General features: G+C 34.9%; 1 protein-coding gene across 2 annotated transcripts; it reads left to right on the forward strand.

Moving 5' to 3' along the window:
• Positions 1 to 1,018: 1,018 nt before the first annotated feature.
• Positions 1,019 to 19,363, forward strand: LOC145681231 (uncharacterized). Of its 2 annotated transcripts, none has more exons than XM_081752783.1 (2): positions 1,019 to 1,548; positions 16,277 to 17,695. In XM_081752783.1, exons 1-2 carry the CDS (start codon positions 1,139 to 1,141, stop codon positions 16,302 to 16,304), a joined length of 438 nt encoding a protein of 145 aa, XP_081608909.1. In that variant the 5' UTR covers positions 1,019 to 1,138; the 3' UTR covers positions 16,305 to 17,695. The 2 variants fall into 2 exon arrangements, with proteins under 2 accessions (XP_081608909.1, XP_081608908.1); XM_081752782.1 differs by lacking the exon at positions 16,277 to 17,695 and adding an exon at positions 17,714 to 19,363 and having other exon boundaries at positions 1,022 to 1,548.
• The last annotated feature ends 465 nt before the right edge of the window (positions 19,364 to 19,828 follow it).

A 19,828-nucleotide genomic window follows, 5' to 3' on the forward strand; every position in this document is an offset into this window, starting at 1 on the left:
CCAAATCTATCTTCTGCATTTAATGCTGGTCCAGCCTTAATGAGAGTATTGTTTTGGGGAAAGAGGGTTCACTTGTTGTAAGGTATAAGTACTATTGAGACAAAAGTATAGAATTTTTTATGATGTTAAATAGTATTTTATAGTAGTTTCTTGGGGAGAGAAATTAAAAACAAAGTAGGATTAAACGAAAAACTTCTTTTTTTAAAATAATTGTAATGAAACATTTTATAAATTTTATATTTGATACATGTATCGACATTATTTGCACGCTCATCTTTGTTTAATTTATGTCAAGTGACATTATTGTAATTATTCTTACATTAAAATTTAGAAGTTATTGTACGCAATAAGAATAAAACATATGTGTCCCTTTTCTTTCATTTCTTCTATTTTTTAGAAGAAAAAGATGTTTACAATTGCAACTGATGTTACATAATGTTAGTATGTTAGTATAAAATGAAATGAAATCTTTGAGTTTTACGTCCCTCGATTATGCCAGTTAGGCTAAAGGAGACGGTGATTATGAGAAATGAGTGAAATGGTGGAATGAAGAACGTGGAAGACCCAGAATACCCACAAGCACGGTGTTTGTCCACCACAAGGTCCACACGGCACAAGCTGAGATCGAACCAGGGACCGAGCTGAACGATCCACCACTGAGCTACCGCGTCCCATTAATATGTTAATAAACAAAGTTATAATAAAAGAACGATAAGTATTGACCATGACTTTTACTTTAATAATATTAACTGAAATAAGACTGAAGATCTTTTTTTTAATTCATGAAATTTAATGAAGTACTAAATCAGGGCTTTCCGTTTAGAATTTAGTCCTATTATTAATTTGTGAAATATTTTGCACTTTTGTTAACAGCGTTCTTTTTTTCTTTTTCTTTATTTTTAAAATTTATGTTTAATTTTATAATGCAGTGAAAAATAGCGGAATTTCAGTAAGGGTAGCGGAACGTGGCGGATTTTTGGCGGCCCAGTAGTGACTTCTCGACTTAGGGACCTGGCAACACTGGAGTAATTATTCTGTAATTTTAAAAGATGTGATTGCATGTTTGGTTGCAAGTATAAAATTGCTTCTATGAACGTTCTTGTAAGCCATTTCATTAACACATGTACCATAAAATAAAATGGAAGTATCAAGCATTTTGCAAGTTCGTATTAAATTTGTAGCCATAATGGCTGGTGAAGCATCTGTTAAGGTGGAATTTTTGTACAAAGAAGAAATTGATTATGGTTTTCCTCAGGAAGATCCACTCGAAGGGAAAGGATGGACATACGAAATGATAAATGACAGCAAAGAATTAATATTATCTTCAACCGAAGGAGAGCAAACAAGAGAGAAAGATGTAGCTATGTATTCTTCGGATGTCAAAATAAAAATTGGTATGATGAAATCTGAATTTGCAGTAAAAGATCCTGCCTTTGAAAATAATATAGAAACACCAAGAAAAGTAGAGGTTGAAGAGACTTGTGCTTCTTACTGTGATGACTACAAACAATTAACTACAAGTAGTTCAAATTCAGTTGGGACAGAAAGGTAATGTTAAATTTTATATACAATAACTGGTTCAGATTGATAATACAGTTACTTGGGTACGAAATTTTATAGTTGTATGGAATACTTTTCGAGAAATAGTTACGGGAGGTAGGCCTACGTCTAACATAAATTAATAATCAACAGTTTGGAAGTGGCGCGGCACACATAGACTAGTTGTACCCAGAAACACAATTGAGTGCACCCATCTTAATGAAGGAATCATTACCTAAAAATGAATACACATTTCAAACCAATTCTTGTAGATATTTTTGATATGGGTACTTTGCGATAGTGTTCCATATATAGAGACTTGTTTAAGAAAAAACCTCCGTGGCTGAATGGGATCAGAAAATTTTCGAAATTCTACCGTGATTTTTTTATACCGGACCAAACGTATAGATGTTTGTAACTTTATCCCCAAGTTATCTCGAATACGCCACTTATCCGAAGGTCTTCCAAAGTCATTAATAAAACATAAGTCTAACTAAAAAAAGGTGGATATTTATTGAAAAACCTTTACATAAATTCACTGCATATATTACTTCATTTGCTGAAAGTCTGCTGTTTTTATTTTCAAAATCACTTTTGGGGGACGGAATTGCACTCATCCATATAGTTTCACATCAGCACTTTAGTGTACGTATACAATAAGAATTATTATGTAAAAGACACGAATCAAATTGTGCTGGCTTGCCACTAGAAAGAAGTATGGCTATGTAGGCAGTACCGCAGGACCGCAGCTATGTAGGCAGTTCAGGGCAGGACCGCAGGATGTTGGCCGGAGAAGGAGCGAATTGTTGCGTAGGGAACAGGCGCGTTACAAAAGGTCAATATACATGTAAACAAGCATAGGACAAAACACACTATATGGCATAAAGTGTATTATTTTTCATGCTGAATTGTGTATTTGTACGTTAGTAAAGATGTTATATGAAACATTCCAATATGTTGCCATTGCTTACATATTTGTGTTCCAGTATAATACATTACTAACGTAAATTTTGCAATTATCTTGATCCCTTAAGTCTCGGATATTTCTCTAGTACCGCGACAATTACATTTATACTTCATTTCATTTACAATGGTTAATCGCTTCTTTGTGTGTGAATCCGCGTATAGCAGGTTCGATCATGATTAATTTATTTTTATGAAGGTAGGTATCTTAGAAGTAAGAACACAAGATATTTAAGATATCTATGTACTAGTCTATTAAAATATTATTTCGAATTGGGTCAAGATTTTACTTTGGCTCGGGCAATGACTTCAATCGGTTCTTATGGGTTCAGTCACTTCCTGGAACTGTTTCTGCCTCAGTCAGTTCTTGGAACTGTTTGTGCCTTTGGAGCTTTCACGTGGTATATACCTTTCACACGCAAATTCACTAACAGTTTGGGTACATTGGTACCTCGCGTTTGCAAAATTAACGTCTTAGTTTTACTTTCACAACACTTTCTCTGATTATTTAATTAATTAATTACATTAATGAATTTCATACAGTCCACGTTTCTATGACTTCATTACACAAAGTCACGCATATATATATATATATATATATATATATATATATATATATATATATATATATATATATATATATATATATATATATATATATACGAAATACGATTTGCTTATTTTCCCTACACGTTACATATATTAATACTTTGAAGTAAAATAAGACATTGTTTATACACGGAGCAAATTCAAATATGTCTAACATTTCTTCTCTTGTTACATTTGTGGTACACATGAGGGTAAATATATATTGGAGGGCTCGACGTTTTTACGCATGAGTACACTTGAATACCTACAAGCTTTTATTTTAGATATATATTTACTATTCTTACAATTCACTTACTCTTAGTATATGTACCTGTATTTATTAGTATTTTTATAAGCTATATAACTAGTACTTTTTAGGAAATTGAAAAACTTATAATAGCAAAAAAAGTGTTTCAAATTCGATACTAGTCATGAATTTTGCTGAACATAAACTAACAGCCTTTTTTCAGGTCTTTGAAAAGATGCTTACAACCCATGGTTCTTTGGAGAACACTTCTGGTGTAATCTCTCTTGACACAGAAAACACATTTTTCTTGTATAAGATTTGCACACTACTCATCGTTCTTGTAATGCATCTACAATGTAATGCGTGTCAGAGTTTCTAGCTTCGATAGGGATATACGATCTTGGACCTGGCCTAATTGATGTCATGTTTCCAATGCGAAAAAGACACATGATAACTTCCCTCAAAAACTAGATGTGTGAGTTCATTGTTCGTGTTAAATTCGCAATGCAATTTCCAATGCAATGAAGAATCAACTGCTAAATCGAGCGCATTATTGAAAAGATTCCACCACCGTTTCTTGGATCTGAGTTTGGGTCTGTATGATGCAAGAAGACGATCCATAACGTCAACTCCTTCCATTCCTTCCTTGTACTTTTGAATAACGAATAGTTGACTAATTGGAACCTTTATTTTATGTACACGAGAGTATCTCCTCACTGATTCTACTGGCAAGTTTGTAAAACAGTTTGAACCAATAGTTACAACCGCACATATTACCTCTATTTCCGCCTTACAAAGCACACATTACCATCACTTTTGTCGTCAAACTTTCCTTTTTCGTCCTTAGCAAGTTTTTCTGTGGAGTCAGAGGACACTGTTGAACACGATTATCTCTTACTGTTTTGTTGCTCGATTGCCTTTTCCTTCTAATTCTAAAACATCATCATAAGATGTGAAGAAATTATAGAAAAGGACTTCGTGCTGGGCATTGTTTTATGTTGGCTATGATTGATGTGAGACTACGAATAACTCGTTCTAATGGGATATCCTCAGTAACGTTATCAGTACTATTGTCGTTTACACCATAGAGGTCCATTGCATATGGATAACCGTCAGAAGAACATAAAAACCATATTTTGTAACCAAAACGGAGTGGTTTTCTACTAATAAACAGTTTGCAGATGTGATGCCTATAGTACGAAACGATGCTTTCATCAATGCTCAGAGATTGGTGAAAGATATCAAACTACTGCAAGTTCTTCTGTAGTTCATCGTATATAGGTCTTATTTTCCCAAATTTGTCTCCTCTTGGTAAGTTAGAATTGTCAACAATATGGTAATATTTTTTGTTCGAAACGGGCTCTTGGCTTTACGGATGACACATTCGGTATGCACAGGTCGTCTGCTGTACTCCAATAGGACTTCTCAGAAGGAAAATATGATACCCACTGAGAAGTAATAAACCAAAAAATTGTAGTAACTGTTCATATGATACTTTTATGTGTGGAGCTCACTTCTGCTGTGCGTACAAATTACACATTTGAACAAGGTGCTCAGTGTATGATGGAGGCAAGATCTTGAAGAAAATATCTATCGGAGAACTACCGTCAAGATTAGGATGAGAAACCACAAGTTTTTCTGGTGAACAAGAAATGGGATTGAGGCTAATTTTCGCAAAGTTTTTGCACTTAGGCACACACTGTTTCCCTTCCTTTTTTAGATGATCAAGTTTATGGTATATTTTTGAGCTCATTTGCGTCATAGATGTTATTATTCACTGCCTCTATCAACTCATCACATACGTCCTTACGCATGACAGGAACTAATTCGTCTTCATTTATGTGCTCCTCGTTTGAAATGTCATCTGTTCAATCTGGAGGGAGAATGTAAATATTCATTTGCTCATGATCAGAAACACACAAAGTGTTCAACGTGCCTACTATTTCATCCAGCGTAAAAAATTACCTTGCCATTTCGCGATTTTATACAACAAATATTCAAACTAACTCGCTACGTACCAATGTTCCCAAATGTGAACATTAAAATATATCATTTGCGCAATAAGAAACGATGGCCTCAGACGCACGTTCTCACCCTAATAAAAAGCACAAACATTGAACTCTCAACTGTCCACAGAAAGTCTTGCCAACTTCTATATTACGTCGTAAGCACTCAGTAATACAACCTCTTGTAAAAAGCACGAAAACATCAATTGTAAAAAAATCGAAATAAATTATTTAATATACATTTTTGTGAAATTAAGGCAAATAAAACAATTAACCATTCTTTCATTTATAATACCACTCAATGTTAGGCCAGAAATATAGAAAATATACAACGCTAGAGCACTGAAAATTTCCTGCTTCGAAAAGGGAAAATGGTACCTAAATGGTTAACGAAAAAGTTACCTATTTCCGTACGAATCAGCTGAGCGTTCGAAGGGAGTTAGAAGCCACGCAGGTGTAATTTCATTGCACTTTTGCCACCATGATAATTCCACACGGCGTTACGTCACGATCGGTCGGAGCGACTGGAATGTAATTCCTAAACTGCTTCGGGAACCGGGTAAGAGAAATCGGTTGCACTGTCCGGGTCAAAGTAAAAGCTTGCCCGAATTTTTTATATGTTGTTTATAATTCTGTGGATTTTACAGTAAATCTGTAAAAAATGAATGCTTGCGTGTTGATTCCTCTGGTGTAGAAATTCACAGAGTAGAGTTTTAGTAGAGTTCGATAGTTTAAAGTAGTTGTATCTAGAACATCATAGTTTGGAAAAAATCGTAGCCTTTTTATAAACGTTTGGTTGTAAACTTTAACTGGAGACAAGGAAACATAACGAAATAGGGTTGGTTCAAAATTTACACACACTCCCACTTATATATATAAATATATATAAACAAATCAATCACGTGTCAAAGATGGAACTCGGTTCGTAGTCTGATTTCAATCAATGAGTTGAAATACACATGTAACTTACAAACCAGGAGAAAAGTACTATCTAGGTGAGAGACCCCCTAGGGTTTGGAATGGGGGAAGATATGAGAACAATCGAAAAGGGCTGCTGTCGGTATCTAATCCATTGTCTTGGCGGTCACTAAACTAATTGGTGATAGATTCAGTAACTAAACCTGAAGTAAGTCAAGAACAATCGCAATTTGCACATTGATATTAATTTTGCTCATTCATAATAATAATAATAAATATATTAATATCTATTATTGTTATTATTAATAGTGAATTGTAATTTTACCGGATGAGGCACGGATAACGCAAAAATAATACTCTTCTGTGTTTATTTTTGTCAGTATCTTTAAAATTATTTTCATGCAGCTGCTGGTGTTTCAACTGGAAATGATGAAATAGAAGTTAATGCCGTTGACAATAACAATTTTTAGCTAACCAAGTGCAATAAGAATTATTTATTTTAAATTACTTTTTGACAAAGCACACAAGAAATATAATTGCAAAATGTATATTGATAATCATATTCGTTGAGTATTTGAGGAAATCACAGGATGCAGTTTTTTTACTGATATGAAGAACAAACCTAAGAAATAATCTTCTTCTTTAATATTGAGAATGACGCCAATGATCCGTAATGTTTCGAAACCCGTTTCAAGGAGGAAAAGCTAGGAAATAGTTCGTGACATATCTAGGTCGATATTTACACTCCTATAGATTCTAGAAAAGATAATAACAACAAAATTGACGTGATTTCAAATTGTACCCTATATTAAAAGATAATATCCGCCATTAATCGTTCAAAATTGAAGGCGTGTATCTATTAGAACTATTGGTAATTTTTTCATGCCTCATACCTATGCCTCCGTACACTTTTCCAAATTCTAAAAAGAAAAACAACTCAATTTTTTTCATTGTTTAAATTTCAATATGATTATTTAAAATGAAACACTTCAATGGTAGTTTTTTCATATTGGCATAAATAACAGGTCAAAATTTAGAATAAATGGAAAATAGAAGAAGAAAAGATTTTCGTTGCTGGTATCTGATGACATTATTACATTAGATTGCATAAAATTATATATATATATTTTTACTGAGGCAGTAGATACAAGAAAATTTCAAATTATATCCTTTGCATTGAGAAACAGAAAATCTACCATTACAAATTCGAAGTTTGATAACATTTCAAATAGTATGATTGGTAACGTTTTCTGGAGTTGTAGTTTTTAAACGGAACGATTCAACTTCAAAGTGCGAAATGTATGATTTTTTATCTTGTAATTTTTATGAGATATGTGTAGTAAATTTCGAGGTTTATCTTTCCGGATGTGAGAAAAATGTTAAAATGTACCTAGCTACAAGTTACAAAGAGAGTTTAGTTCGTTCTATTTCAAACACATTCGGGCTTAGAAAATCTTGTTTGCACCCTATTGGAAACTATCGTCAAAGTATATATTTGGCATGACGCTAACTCTACTGGCAAGCTTTAAAAACATTTTGGATCGTTGTATATAATCTTGTTGTAAGGTTGGGTATCTAAAGTGCTGCTTTTCGGCTTGTAACTGCGGATGGTTAAAATAGAGATCCTGTCATTTTTTCGGTGAGTGACAAATATTGATATCATTTTTGGGAATTTAGGAAACATAAAAGATCTCTAGTACAAGCCTCGAAAAATTTCCCAACCGCTCTATTTCAAGTATATTTTAAGATTCAGCCATCTTCTGTATTGCATTTTTTTCTTCTAACTTCAGAAAATGGAACCTGAGGTCAGTCTTTCTTACTAGAAGAATAAAATAAATTATCTGTTGTTGTTTTTCTAGATTTTGGACGTGAGAATGACCCTAGATACAAAACAACCATATTTTTTTTATCTGTTTCGTTTGAAAGTCTTTTGACATTATGCGGATTATTCTCGCCACTGTAGCTTGTAACTATATGTACTTTCGGCCTTATTTTACTTTTATTATACGAGTGAAATAAATATTTTTGTAATCTCTTAGCAGTGAATGAATCACACTCTGCATTTTGTAGAAATGTTTCTTGTATGCTTTAGTAGAAAATATATTTTAAAATCAAGGATTTTTTTCATTTCTTAAAACGGTTTCGAATCTGAAATTCGAAAATTGATCCTTCTGGTTTGGAATCTGATATAATACCACCTCTAGTTTTATGAACTGTATACAGAAGTCTTTTTGGTAAGTAATATTACATAATGTCCATAAAACCAAAGCAGCTTTTGAGACTTTTAAGGTGTTACATGCATAAGTTTAATATATTTAAGTTTAATAGAAAATTTTATTATATCGAGAAGCGAATGTTTGTGCATGATTCATCGTCTTAGCACAACATTCAAGGCTATTCAATTTATTTATTTATTTATTTAACAATCACCAAATACAGCTCAGAGGCCATTTTATAGTGGATACCTAGCAACAGCAATAAAAATCAAAAGAAATAGGCAGATGTGGGCCAGGGCCTATTTAGTTGGTACTATCCTGGTATTTGCCTAGTAGGACTGAGGGAGACTGGAAAACCCCAGTCAGGATGGTCAGCAACGGGAATGGAACCCAAGACCTCCCGAATGCGAAGGAAACGCTCTACTACTTGCGCTATTTCGCTCAGTTCTCCCGAAACGGAAAGTAGTTCAAATTTACTATGACGTCCGGTTCATGACTGACTTCCGTACAAGATAAACGGTCAATGCTTTCAAGATGATTTTATTATAAGTATTTCAGTGTCTTAAGAATAGGTCCTATTTCGTCCGTTAACCTTGTTTTCAAACCGAACTTTATTCAGTTTAGTCATTTTGATTTTAGCCTTTATTGCCACAGAAGGTAGCTGTAACACACAACGAGAAGTGATTGTTTGTAAACGATTCAGTATCTATATATAACATACGTATCATGACTGTCTGTTACTCTGGCAAAACCGGATATTGTTCAAATTAACTATTACTTCAGCTTCTTACATTTTCTGCTAACTCCTATTCAAACCGGAGCGATTAAAACCGAGTATGATGCGTTTCGGTTTAAATATTTGTCACCATAGAACGGGAACGATAACACATATTGACAAATGTTTTTTTTTTTTTTTTTTTTTTTTTACATTCAATGGACGGTTTAAAAATGACATACTACACGCGCAACAATCTAGCAAATTCGGAAGTGTTTGAAATTTAAAAATATAATTCGTTTCTATACTGACTTCTATCTACAAAAGACGGTAAGGGATATCGAGATATGCTTTGTTACAATCGGTTCAGTTCCCAAATGTCGGTACCATCTTCTCCGTTAAGCCTTTATACCGACCGCTAGTTTTTTAAATGACCATTTCCAGTTTCAACATTATAGCTTCTTAACAAAGACAGACAAGCGTGTGTATGTGGATTTTTCTTGGTTCTTTTTTGTTCATTTGAATATTCATTCCTTTCTCATCATTCCTTTGTCTTTAGACTAGCCGACATACCCGTGAGAAGTGAAACTAAAGAATTCATTTAATTTCATTTTGAATGAAAACGGGTCAATGGTTGAACATTCACCTCTGATATACCTGGGTAGTGCTGCAATCCTAGTTCGCGCCAATCAGACTTTGTGGTAGACAAACACCGTGTAAGTAGGTTTCCTTGGGGTTCTATTTTCTTCGTTTCAATATTTCATTCATTTCTCATAATCCCTGTCCCGTTTAGCCTGGTCGGCATAAGCGTGTGACATAAGAGTTAGATTTCATTTTCGTATCAAAACGAAAACGGTAGCAGGTAGGGTAACGCGGATCTCTGAAAACAATTCGGCGTTTAATTGCAACATATGATTAAGAGAAACACTTGGGCAGAGGATTCAGCTTCGCAACACAATGTATAATGACTATCCTCAACATTCTTAAAGTGAGGACGCACTGGCTCAGTAGTAGAGCGTTCGCTTCTGGTGCATGGGTCTTTGTTTCGAACGCAAGTGCTGCCAAGTGAATTTTGTGTTGGACAAACACCGTGTGCGTGTGTTATGTCGGGCTAATTCCCCCATCCCGCTACTATCATTCCACAATTTCTTTCATTTCTTATCATCACTGTCTCCTTTAGCCAAGCCGGTGGAAACGTTGACCATAAAACTCAAAGAATTTTAAAATGGCAAGTTGATCCCATTTACAATTACATCCAATTTCAGAACTGATTTTTTTACAGCAAAAGCGCTAAAAGCTATTAACTTGCGGTTTCTTGCAATCGATTTGGCATTTAAAGAACATGTTCAATTCCTGCGTTGAAATTCTATTCGAACGAGAAGTGATTAGAAATAACGAGAAATGGTTTCAACATTTATCGCCACAGAACAAACTCTAATAAATGGGGAGAGGTATTTTCTTCAAACTGTTCAACGTGACTATTTACAGCACTATACGAGAAACGGAAATCTTAGATTTACCATTGCTGTTTAAACACTGATTTCCGTAGAGCCAAAACGCTAAAAAATATGGATGTGTTCTTCGACTCGAGTTTGCTGGTCGAGAAAACATTACTTTCCGTTGAAGCTCTATTCAAACCATAGGTGTTTAAAATTACCAGTTTCCAGTTTTAACTTTTATCGACGTAAAACGAAAATTGTGACAAATAGCGTGTAATTATTTTATTTAAAAAGATTTCAGCCATTTCCAGCGTCTCAGGTCAAGTTAGCATAACTATCGACAACACTGTTCCAAAACAGAAATTGTTTCAAGCTTACAATATTACCAGTTTTATTAAAACGATAAAACATATTAATATAAGTGCTTTTTAATTCATTAATTTGACAACAAGTGGTTTTGTTTTACGTTAACTCTAAGATGAAACCGGAAGAGGTTGAAACTGTCCATTTCTGGTTTCAAAGGTTATCATAAAAAACCCAAATGATAATAGATGTCGACAAGTTATATTTGGAAAGAATATAAGTTCTGTTTCTTATATAAAAGCTCACAACCCGCAGCAGCGCATCGAAACCGGAAGTGGTTGAATTTATTGGTACTTCTGTTATCAGATTTTCATACAGAAAAACTCGAAAAGATGTAGAGGGATGTTTTTGAGACCTTTTCAGCGTCCCAAGTGTAGCTTGTATCTCATCCCTCCACCCTCTATTCAAATTGGAAGTGCTTTAAATTAACGATAGTTTTCAAGATTTATTTGGACAGAATTAATAGCGTAAGAAAAAATAACCCCTTCTTTATATGGAATCAGTGTCCAAGGAACAAACACTATTTTTGACCTTGTTCTCTATTGCAGCCAGTATTTACAGATGTATTACCTCCAGTCTGAATATTGAATTCGCTTAGTTTGGAAGTCTTAGTTTCACACTTTAAATCTATATTCACTTGTTTAACTTGGGTATTGGCACTGATGATTCGTGTAATATATGTCACTAGGTTGACCCCTAGTCATAGATGAAAAAATTCGAGTAGTGTAACAGATTTGTGGCAGACGTGCGAATTATTAAGGACGATGTAGCTGCTTCACCCTTTTTTCCTCCAGTGCCACCAGTTATTGTTATTTTAACTACTATCCAAAAGTAAAGCAACGATATTTAATTCGTCGTTAAGACAATGATATATTGTTACCCACGCCACGTTCTTACCATTTCGACATTTACTTTGTATATCTCACACATTCGCTAACATCCTATCACTTATTCAATCAATTAAAAGCATTTCACGAACTCGTTTAACTTGATCATTTGTAGTTCTCTTACTGTACCAAAATATTTCGGTGAGATTTTTGAACAGCTGTTTATTTCCTCATTTTCATATGTACGCGATACTTTGTCCGCTTCTATCATTTTGCTAAGTATCATAAATGAAAGCTAAAGCTATTAGGCTCTATGCAGAATCGTTCTGACGTGTCATTAGAGCCATGCTGAAGGGTTCGACGGCCCCTAGTATGACGGTAATCATACGTCAGAACTACTCTGCATTAGCGTCCGGTAACGCACCGGACTTACGAGTGTAAGGTCGTGAGTTCGATTCTAATTTGGGTCACATTTTTTGCTATGCAATGATATAATCGTTAGCACATGTGTAATTATATCAGTAAACTTTCGTCCCGTTCAATGAATTTTATTCATGTGTGTGTTACAAAAGTTTACTAGCTTGTATAATTCTAAAGCAAAATACCAGTGGTGTGTTGTAGAAGAAATTTCCTTTGGATGTATAATAATTTTTGTAAGTGATAGTTGTTGATGTAATCATGGAGATAAATGTAGATATTTGTATAGACCTATCACACAGCTACAGTTGTATTTTTAACATATGGCCTGTAAACATTACTTGTAATCGAGTAGAAAGAAGATACTGTCTGTTGAACAGATTCACAAGATATCTCAACTGTAAATAATGCACATGCAATACTACGTTGAAAAATGGATCATTTACCCAACTATCTCGCCTCTAATTAAGCTGAATATCATTACATTTTGCAATATATTGTATTATATAGATGGTTAATAACATGCAGGAAATAAGACCTACGAATTTTCAAAACAAAATTTGAGTAAGTTACTTAACGTTATGTGAAGTAAATGAAGGTTCACGTCACTAAATGTAGAGTCGATGTTCATAAAAGAAAGATATCAGATATATTTACAAAAGTAATGCAAAGAAAATATCTAAGCTAATAGTTTCACTTTGTTTGCGACAGAAATATGCATGGGAATTGTAATATTCTTCTTAAAGTGTAAAACTATGTAGGCGGGTTTGTAGGTCAGAAGCGACAAGAGAGATTATACAACAGAAGCCTATTAAAGTGCGTGATAGAAAACCAGTGTAGTTTATTTTAATCGTGGATTATATCCAGTAGAGGTGTTCTTTATCTGACGCCATGAGCCTACGGAACCACTTAACCACAGGGTGTTTGTGTTTTGTATATTACCGTATGTATACTTAAGTTTAACGATGAAGAGTATATTGCATTTTCTTCAGTTCTCACATATGCAGGTAAAATTACACAGCAAAAATTACTATCAAAACTCCTATTGGAACCATGGTCTGTTGGAAATATTTAACTCTTTAGGCTCTCATTCATAATTTCGTGAACGTATGCACAATAAGTTCTTTGCTTTTAGCCAGTGAAACAAGCACCCGACACCTCTACAACAGTATATCAAAAATACCAATGCTTAACTTCAACTTTTGAATTCTACAGATCGTTCCGTATACAGAGCCAGGGTAAACTTATTGTACACTGGCTCAGGATCGTTGCACTTTCACAGTCATACTTTTGGCTGGATTGAAATATTGACCTGTTTCAAGATGCATTTCTACAAAGATAAAGAAACTTTAACTAAGAAAGTATAAGTGTAATGTGTATTTTCTTCGGAATCCGTTGGTGAAGCCTCGAAATAAGATATTTTTAAAATTTTTATTTTAAATGTGTTCTTCTTCTTTAGTTTCGGCCTTTTAAATATTTATATAGGTTAAGTGTTAATCTCAACATTAAAAATATTGTATCATAATTTTCAATCCCTCTATCGCGTAAAAAAGGTTATACCATGTATAAACCATTAAAACTAAGTAGATGTACTGAAGAAAAATTTCCCACAAGGTGCTCTCCCTTGAATATTTTTGTGTATTAACTCGCGAACAAAACCGGCAATTCGAACTAGATTTACTTAGGAAAAAATTGTGATTCTGTTTTGCCAGTTCACATAAGTTAACATGAAATTGCGTTATCTATATGAAAAATGATGAAAATATTTTGTTTGCCTGATTTTTTTTCTTTTTTAAATTTTGTGCCACGAGGCCTTCTGCAGTTTTAGACGTTTCACATATTAGAATACCGAAACTAGTCTATATGTAGTGTTTAAGATGTATGGGTTCACAGCTGTATAATTTTTTTTGGCATTCCAACAGAAATGTAGGTATCCTAGTTAATTTTTTTTATATGCTGGCAAAGCTGTGATCACTAAACTGCATCAGATGATGTGTAATGGATATCTGTGCAATACATCTTATTCGGAGGTCAGATCGGAAAGCAACGTGCAATATTTTTTCCCAAAAAATTTTAATATGCAAAAACCAAACAAAGCACAAATAAAGTTACGTATTTGATCCACTTTTCTACAGTCACCAACTTTCTCAATACGTTTCTATGAGCGTGGTACCGGATTAAGGATGCCCTGTTCGTAAAGTCTGTTATGGTGGAGTATAGGAATGTGCGGACTGCTGTTTTAACTTCCGCATCTGTCGTAAAATTTTGACCGGTGAGGAATTTCTTCATGAGAACATAGAGATGTGAAAGTGTGAGACATAAGAGACTTGTGGACTGGCAGTAATGATGAAGTTTAACGTTGTCACCATTATTGTAGCGGCGTTTGTCACGCAGGGCACGACGCAACAGTAACCAAAGTTTTAATTTACGTTGCAGCATTTACAGTTGTCCTGTGTTTAACAAATCCCCAATAAAACAACAAAAGTCGCAGAACACTGTCACAAGCACTTTTCTCGCAAATTGAATTACGTTTAGTTTTTGTCGTGTTGGAAACCAGTATGTTTCCACTCCATAAAGACGTGCTTGGTCTCGGGCGTCTAATAGTATGCCCAAGACATCCACGATTGAATACAGAGGGCATAACGCTTTAGATGATCCAAGCATGTCATCATTCGCTGAACTTAGTGGTTATCTGTCAGGTTCTTAAGCACCTTGGGAGCACCAACTTTATGGAATTGCAACGTGTCCTGAGCAAGGTCGTACACTACAGCATAGTAAATGTTGAATTTCTGCAATAAGGTTCGCAGGTGCACACGACGGTCACTAAGAATTGCTGGCTGGATGGCGCTGATAATCTGCAATGTTGAAGCTGTTACCGGGCGCCTGGAGCTTGGCTGAATGCACAATAACTGGAAACATTGCAACAGTCCATATAATCGTCCCAAGAAAATATACGGTACGCATGTTACAGTAATTTTCTCTTGGTGTATGCCCTTTGATTCATTGAAATCTAATCATAACTGGCTTCTCTTCACAATTGGGGGACAGTAACAGGGCGCCATATTTCTTTCGTAGTTCAAGTATGTGTTACTAGAGCTACATAGGAAAACAAAGAAATCTCAGTAGCGCAAATGTCAAACTCTCTCGTCATGCAATTTCACAATTCCAATGGAACACATGGGGAGAAAAAATTATTGTGGTATACATTCTGCCCTCGAATTTAAATCATATGGTAATTTTATGCATTTAGGAAACAATGGGAATTTCCCGTTTTCGTTCCTGAAATCCAATAACACTTGTCAACTGGTTTTCAGGAAACATTTCAATTACGAGACCCGGCAATAACGTAAGAAGAATGTCTTTTTTAGCTGATACTGGAAACCCTGCAAACTTAAACCGCCACTACAAACGGGTTAAGGGAGCTTGTGCGAGGCAGTTAATATCAGACGCACATTTTCTCGATTTATGTTCAGTTTATCCTCAATCATTTTCACGGTTAATCGTCTATCCTCTGAGAGAAGTTCCCTCTCTCTGTCTGTGCCCTCCTCCATCCATATTGTTGTGAGTCGCCCACTACGATGTTCATCTTCGATTTCTGTTCTGCCTTCCGCAAAAATTTTGTACCAACAATACACCTCTGCTATTGATAACAGTTTATTTCCAAAGGCCTGCTAAATCTTCCGGTACGTTATCGAGGCAGTTTCACCAAGTTTCATACAGAAGGCGATTGCGTAGCACTGGTCAATATTACGTGCTTTCGTTGTTGTGACAGGGGTCGAACACACGATCGCACTCTTTAACTTCTAACTTCAGAGTGAAAAATATTTCGTGCGTGCCACGTGCTGTGCTATTGGAGCAGGCCCAATGCCACACTCTGGCGACGGTTTCACACTGCAGCGTTGCTAGCAGAAGCTAAAACAGTTTTCTTATTACTTTCTTGTCGAACTTCGTATATTGTAAATTTAACCTTCGTAACGTAATCCACTTGTCTGATACTCTGCTTTCGCGTACAATTTAAAGTTTTTCTCTTACTCATAGGACACTAATTCTAATGATAGTAACGTAAAAAGACAATAAAAAGTAACAAAAGAGGGAGACAGAGTGCGCATCTGTGTAAAGTATACTTTCAAGGTATTCACATGTGTCCTGAAATTATAGCAGAGAATTTGTAGCTCAACTGTAAGTACTGATAATTTTATGTTCAATGTTACTCTTCTCCCTGTTGAATATAGCATTTTCCAATACACCTGTGCATGCAACCGTTTATTTTAAACGATAAGCTTATGTTAATTTTCCTTCTTTGACAAGCGAGACACATGAGATGATAATTTTTGACGTATATTTGTTGATCCTCCTTCTCTCCTTACAATATCAATTTGAATGGAAGTAACATGATAAAAACTTAAGTAAAGATAGGTACTCAACAAAATAGCTAACTTATTTTAAATAGTAAAGATGACTTTCTTTCATAATTAAATATATACCATGTTTCTTTCATTTTATTAATATTCAGGGCGTAGCATTCTCAAACGTTCTTATTTAACAAGAGTGCTTTTTTCACCTAGACGTATATCAATAGACTTAAAGATTGTATAACGGTTTAAAATTTAATATCTCAGAGTATTCAAATGATATTAGAAGCACTAGTAGAGACTAGCATACTGTTTGAAATGACGTGTTTTCTACAAAATTTATAAAAATGGTGTTAGTCTTGTTTTCTTTCTTTGTCATAATACGAACTGTTTTGGTAGTTGTAATTTCAAAAATCTCTCGCAATTACTAAATGTTATACCACAAAAAATAATGATATAGTACACAAGTACTGTCAGTGAGAGCGTGCCATGCCACCATTTTCACCTGTAATATTCAGATGTTCATTCGATAGTGTAACGTGGTAATATGCATTTAAGTTAAATCCGATAACTGATAGATAAATGTAGATACGATTTTAGATATCAAACTAAAGGACATCCTTTTCTTCGGAGATTAGAAATGATACTGGAACACCTCAATAGTTCTCTTCTTCTAATATCTACAAGATTTTATGTAATATTACAATAGTATTATAAATCAGTTTATCGGGGGAAAGTGCAAAACATCGTATCTCCACTTTTTATGGAATTTTAGATTTTGGTTGCATTCAATTTCCCACATCTGATTCTACGTGCGTGTGAAAGATCGTAAACCAAAACCCGGTAAAAAAAAACGTGAAAAAACTAACTTTTAAAGCCTGTTATCGCATATAAGATAGGGTAAAAACAGAACAGATTTATTGCTCTCCTGAAAGTTTGGTTTTGGTGAGTTATGAGGTTTAGCACTTTCGCCATTCTAAAACTTATGATTACCTTCAAAAGCCTCACGATAAAAATGCAATATTTTTGTTGCTCTTTTTTTAGATGCAAACTTATGCATTTCTTTGTTGTTCCATATAGTGTACCTAGATTTCCACTCCCAATTTTACTGAATTTATTACAGGATCCATACAAATGAAATACCTCACACATGCCAAGAGTGTGGAAACCAATTTAATTACCGTTCTGATTTAGCTAGACACATATTAATACATACAGGTGCAAAACCTCATACATGCAAACAGTGTGGCCACAAATTTCGTCACCGTTCAAATTTAGCTAGACACATGTTAACACATACAAATGAAAAATCTCACACATGTCTAGAGTGTGGAAAGAAATTTAAACACCGTTCTAATTTAGCTAGACACATGTCAATACATATAAATGATAAACCTCACACATGCCAAGAGTGTGGAAAAAAGCATAATTCCCGTTCTGATTTAGCTAGGCACATATTAATACATACTGGTGAAAAACCTCACACATGCAAAGAGTGTGGAAAAAATTTTCGTCAGCGTTCAGATTTAGCTAGACACATATTAGTACATACAGGTGCAAAACCTCATAAATGCAGACAGTGTGGTGGAAAATTTAGTCAGCGTTCACATTTAGTTAAACACATGTTAACACATGCAAATGAAAAACCTCACACATGCCAATGGTGTGGAAACAAATTTAATTACCGTTCTGATTTATCTAGACACATATTAATACATACAGGTGCAAAACCTCACACATGCAAAGAGTGTGGTCACAAATTTCGTCAGCGTTCAAATCTGGCTAGACACATATTAACACATACAAATGATAAACCTCTGACATGCCAAGAGTGTGGGAAAAAGTTTAATTGCCGTTCTGATTTAGCTAGACACGTATTAATACATACAGGTGAAAAACCTCACACATGTATAGACTGTGGTAGAAAGTTTAGACAACGTCGACATTTAACTAGGCACATGCTAATACATACAAGTTAAAAATTTCAAATATGCTAGACAGAAGTTAAAACATGCAAATGCATGTACATAACCTCATAAATGGGAAGAGCGTGGAAACAAATTCTGTCAGCGTTCAAATTTAGTTGCACACATGTTAGTACCTACAGGTGAAAATCCTCACAGATGCTAAAAGTATAGGAATAAATTTATTCGACGTTCACATTGAGCTCCACACATGTTAATACATACAGGTGTGAAAATTTCACATGTGCGAAGAGTCGAATGAAATTTAGTGAACGATCAAAGTTGGTTAAACATACGTTGATACATGCATGTGAAAAACATTACTTATACCAACGGTTTGGGATACTTTGTCGACGTTCAAACTTGACTAAACATATCCTGATACACAGTTAAGAATCCTCATACACGGCAAGACTGTCAGTAGAGATTTCGTCAAACTGGATTGGTTGTACACACGTTATTACACATAGGTGAAATTTTTTTTCAATGCCAAGAGTTTGAAGTTGATTTTGAGTTTAACGTCCCGTTCTGCATCGAGATTATGTGGACCTTCTTATAAGCGTGGTATCCAAACCACGAGCTACCGCCGGGAATCGAATCCAGGATTCCAACACCAAAGGTGCGTACGGTAACCGCTTAGCCATGAAGGAGCTCCCATGGAAAAAGTGTGGGATACGATTTGTGCAAAATTAGCATTCGGCAGAAGGCAGTAATTAACACAGGAAGAAGAGTTCAGTGTGTGAAAAGTGATTTAGTTTAAGTTCAATTTTGGCAAAGCATATGTTAGCACACAGTAATGAGAAACCTGATATATCGAAGGAGTGTGGAAAAGAAAGATTTTGGAAAAGATCAAACACTGCAAAAGATATTAAAACATGAATGTTATAAAGCTCACAGGTGCCATAAGTTTATAAATTTTTCTCGCAAATTCAATTTTTGTAACACACCCACCCAGCACAGGCAAGTCCAAATATGATCTAGGAATTTATCCGCTTTAGGTCGTCTGAATGTAAGATGGACCAACATGTTACGTGCAAACTGCGTCCATCAGAAAGTAAACATCCATTGATACTTGACCATGAACATATAGTGTACCTTAACAGAACACTAAGAGGATGTCTTCTGAACGTTTGTATAGATCTTAATAGTACCCCATGGAACGTCCATTACATGTCCGCTTTTTGATAGTCAGTGGGTCAGTGAGGGACATATCGGACGTAAGTAGATGTTCAGTATATGTCATTAAAACATTGATGTGTACGCTTATAGACGTT

The sequence above is a fragment of the Thermobia domestica genome, chromosome 3 (genome assembly GCF_964235325.1).
Source record: "Thermobia domestica chromosome 3, izTheDome1.hap1.1, whole genome shotgun sequence".
In the NCBI taxonomy this organism is placed as follows: Eukaryota; Metazoa; Arthropoda; class Insecta; order Zygentoma; family Lepismatidae; genus Thermobia; species Thermobia domestica.

Coding starts and splice junctions, on each gene's coding strand:
- LOC145681231 (XM_081752782.1), top strand. CDS start 1,139: ATGGAAGTATCAAGCATTTTGCAAGTTCGTATTAAATTTGTAGCCATA. Junction 1,549..17,713: donor AATTCAGTTGGGACAGAAAG/GTAATGTTAAAT, acceptor AATTTATTACAG/GATCCATACAAATGAAATAC.